The sequence below is a fragment of the Piliocolobus tephrosceles genome, chromosome 9, assembly GCF_002776525.5.
Source record: "Piliocolobus tephrosceles isolate RC106 chromosome 9, ASM277652v3, whole genome shotgun sequence".
NCBI lineage: Eukaryota > Metazoa > Chordata > Mammalia > Primates > Cercopithecidae > Piliocolobus > Piliocolobus tephrosceles.
In genome coordinates, this window is record NC_045442.1 from 64,884,147 (window position 1) to 64,888,064 (window position 3,918).

General features: G+C 48.9%; 1 protein-coding gene across 11 annotated transcripts in view; it reads left to right on the forward strand.

Moving 5' to 3' along the window:
• Nucleotides 1-1,522: 1,522 nt before the first annotated feature.
• CCAR1 (cell division cycle and apoptosis regulator 1) overlaps nucleotides 1,523-3,918 on the forward strand; it is an 83,501-nt gene continuing 81,105 nt past the window's right edge. For 2 of the 11 annotated variants that reach the window (XM_026455309.2, XM_026455316.1), the window contains exons 1-2: nucleotides 1,658-1,796; nucleotides 2,942-3,063. In XM_026455309.2, coding sequence (XP_026311094.1) covers nucleotides 2,991-3,063 — 73 coding nt within the window. In that variant the 5' untranslated portion in view covers nucleotides 1,658-1,796; nucleotides 2,942-2,990. Of the gene's footprint in view, nucleotides 1,920-2,941; nucleotides 3,064-3,918 lie in introns of all 11 variants that reach the window. The other 9 variants (XM_023205067.2, XM_026455314.2, XM_026455317.1 and 6 more) reach the window with 7 other exon arrangements.

Consider the following 3,918-nt stretch of genomic DNA (forward strand, 5'->3'; position numbering starts at 1 on the left):
GGGCAGATCACGAGGTCAGGAGATCGAGACCATCCTGGCTAACACGGTGAAACCCCGTCTCTACTAAAAATACAAAAAAACTAGCCGGGCGTGGTGGCGGGCGCCTGTAGTCCCAGCTACTCAGGAGGCTGAGGCAGGAGAATGGCGTGGACCCGGGAGGCGGAGCTTGCAGTGAGCTGAGATCCGGCCACTGCACTCCAGCCCGGGCAACAGAGCAAGACTCCGTCTCAAAAAAAAAAAAAAAAGAAAGAAATGTTAGTGGTTGGTTGCCTGAGACGGCTAAGAGCAGGGATCAGGGGGCTATTGGTTAACAGGTATGGGTTTCTTTTTTGGGTGATGTAAAGATTCTTGAAGTAGTGGTAGGGATGGTCGTACAACCTTCTGACTATACTAAAAGCCACTGAATTTGTACTTTTTTTTGAGACGGAGTTTCGCTTTTGTTGCCCAGGCTGGAGTGCAGTGGCGTGATCTCAGCTCACTGCAACTTCTGCCTCTTGGGTTCAAGCAATTCTCCTGCCTCAGCCCCCTGAGTAGCTGGGATTACAAGCATGCGCCACCACACCTGGCCAATTTTTATATTTTTAGTAGAGGTGGGGTTTCACCATGTTGCCCAGGTTGGTCTTGAACTCCTGACCTCAGGTGATCCACCTGCCTCGGTCTCCCAAAGTGCTGGGATTACAGGCATGAGCCACCGCACCTGGCCTCAATTGTACTTTAAGATATTTTAAATAGTGAATTGTATGTTAAGTAAATTTTATCTCAATTTTTAAGATAAGTTAAGAATGTTGCAGGGTATAATTAGTTCAACCATTGTGGAAGACAGTGAGGTGATTCCTCAAGGATGTATAACTAGAAATACCATTTGACCCAGCCATCCCATTACTGGGCATATACCCAAAGGATTATAAGTCATGCTGCTATAAAGACACACCTACATGTAGGTTTATAGCGGTACTATTCACAATAGCAAAGACTTGGAACCAACCCAAATGTCCATCAATGATAGACTGGATTAAGAAAATGTGGCACATATACACCATGGAATACTATGCAGCCATAAAAAAGGATGAGTTCGTGTCCTTGGCAGGGACATGAATGAAGCTAGAAACCATCATTCTGAGTAAACTATCGCAAGGACAGAAAACCAAACACCGCATGTTCTCACTCATAGGTGGGAACTGAACGAGAACACTTGGACACAGGGGGTAACATCACACAACCCCCATGATCTCGGGGTGGGGGGAGGGGGGATAGCATTAAGAGATATACCTAATGTAAATGACGAGTTAACAGGTGCAGCACACCAACATGGCACATGTATACATATGTAACAAACCAGAACGTTGCGCACATGTACCCTAGAACTTAAAGTATAATTTTAAAAAAATGTTACAGGGTATATCCTTTCTCCCAAATAATGGAACGAGATTAAAAAAAGGGGGGGGAAACATAAAATGGCGCCGGCCTGACTCGGATCACGTGACCACCATTTCTTTCCTTCCCACCCAGAGGAAAGCCCTTCCTTCAGAGCAAGCGCAAGACATATAGCCCAGCGGCTCATTGTTAAGCGAGGCCCAGGCAACTCTTAGGCGCGCTCTATTTCTCCCTCCGTAGCGAAAGGGCCAGGCGTATTGAGCGGTCAGGAGAGCGCGCACGCAGAACGTCAGCCAGTAAGCGCCGTTCCTCCGGGAGATGTGGAGGAGGGGAGCGGCGTGGAGGAAGAGGGGGAAGTTGGCGCATGCGCCTAAGACTGACGGGTTTGAAATGGCTTCGATGTTAGCCGGGACCCGACTCAGGTGAAGGTCTGGTCCGCGCGGTTGGAGCGGTGGGCGGCGAAGCCGGGGTCTTAACATCCTGTCGGATCTGTGGAAGGGCCAGGAGCGATCTTTTGGGTAGCGCGGCGGTCCTGGGCGGCGACGGTGGGGCTCTTGTGGGACTGGGACGGGAGGGACGCGGTCCCTTTTGTGCGGGTCGGAGCAGGCCCGGCGCGGCCAGCCCCTCCCCCACCACTCGGCACCTCAGGTGCCCCCAGCGCCCCTCGGCCTCGGCATGGCGACTCCTCCGTCCCCCGCCCATTGCTCCCGAGTCGCTGCGGTTGTACCCTCCTGGCCCCTCGGCCCGGGACATCGTGGCGGCTCCCGGCGGCGTGGGTCTTGGGGAATAGAGGCTTTATCCGTGAGTGGTTAACGAGCCCAGGGATCTCGAGTGTCGTGGGGCGGTGGGTTCCGCCTTCCGTCGCCGGTGGCCGGCACGGAGCTGGGACTGGAGGAAATGGACGGCCGGGCTCCGGCCCTTGAGGGTCGCGGTGGCCGAGGATGGGGTGCGCGGGTAGAGAATCTTCGCCTTTTCTGGTTTGTCTTTGGGGGAGGGGTTTTCCCAGTGGTTCTTTAAGGGACATCCATTATCTCAACGGCTTTTTCCCTCGAGATCGGGGATGGAAAAGAAGCCTCCCAAGTTCCTTCTCTACTCTGGAAAGTAGAGATGTTCGTTATTTAAATGATATCCTTAAATATCTGTGATGGGGGTCTTGTCCCAATATCCGTTATTGGTTTTAACATTACCCTGGCCTCACTCCCCAACTCATTGCCAGAAGAAACACGTAGGCTGTATTTCCTGTGAATATAAAGTTGTGAACTTTTTGTTAACAATTGGGTAGATTCTGTTTAAATGTGACAATTTGTAGTCCCAGAAAGGAGTGCTTTTTGTGAGTCTCCCTCTAATGTTATCTTGTAAAATAGGGCACTCTTGGTGATCTACTTGATGTAAAATGTTTTTGCTGCATGTTGGATGTTCATTTGCCCTTTTTCTACTTACAGTTGTTATTTCTGCTGAAATCTGCGAAGACGTCCTTGACACATTAAACATTTCTTTCTAGTATAATATCCTTTTGTGATATCTGTAGCTTGGTTGGACTTTAAAATGTGGATCCTTTTCTTAATAGATCGATGCTATAGAAGACAAACAAGGGAAGGTTTTTTTCCTTTTGCATCATGGCTCAGTTTGGAGGACAGAAGAATCCGCCATGGGCTACTCAGTTTACAGCCACTGCGGTATCACAGCCAGGTCAGGCTTCTAAATACATGTACTGTAAATGTTTGTGGGGAACTTGTTAAAACTAGGTGAATTAGGGTCGGGGGTGGTGGCTCCCGCCTGTTATCCTAGCACTTTGGAAAGCCGAGGAGGTGGATAATGAGGTCAGGAGTTTGAGACCAGCCTGGCCAACATAGTGAAACCCTGTCTCTACTAAAAATACTAAAATTAGCCGGGCCTGGTGGCACGCCCCCAAAATCCTAGCTACTCAGGAGGCTGAGGCAGGAGAATCCCTTGAACCCGGGAGGCGGAGGTTGTAGTTAGCCGAGCTCTTGCCACTGCACTCCAGCCTGGGCCAGTATTGAGAGCAATACTCCGTCTCAAAAAAACAAAACAACGTGAATTAGGCTGTTCTGATATTCTGATACTGTAAAGTATTTGCAAATTGTGAATTCATTAACTTTCTCTGAAGTTCCTTTTTAAAATCCATAGATCAGCTAACAAAAAAGCTGTTTTACATAGCAGTTTGGACAGTTTTGTAGTTTTTTAATACCTTAGATTAACTTTTAATTGATTTAATTGTGTTAGAGGTTAGCCACTCATTCGAGTATACTGTATTTGGCATGTTAAGTTGTCAGTATTCATGAGTTATATTTATTTATTTATTTATTTTTTGAGACGGAGTCTTGCTCTGTTGCCCAGGCTGGAATGCAGTGGCCGGATCTCAGCTCACTGCAAGCTCCGCCTCCCGGGTTCACGCCATTCTCCTGCCTCAGCCTCCGGAGTAGCTGGGACTACAGGCGCCGGCCACCTCGCCCAGCTAGTTTTTTTTTTGTATTTTTTAGTAGAGACGGGGTTTCACCGTGTTAGCCAGGATGGTCTCGATCT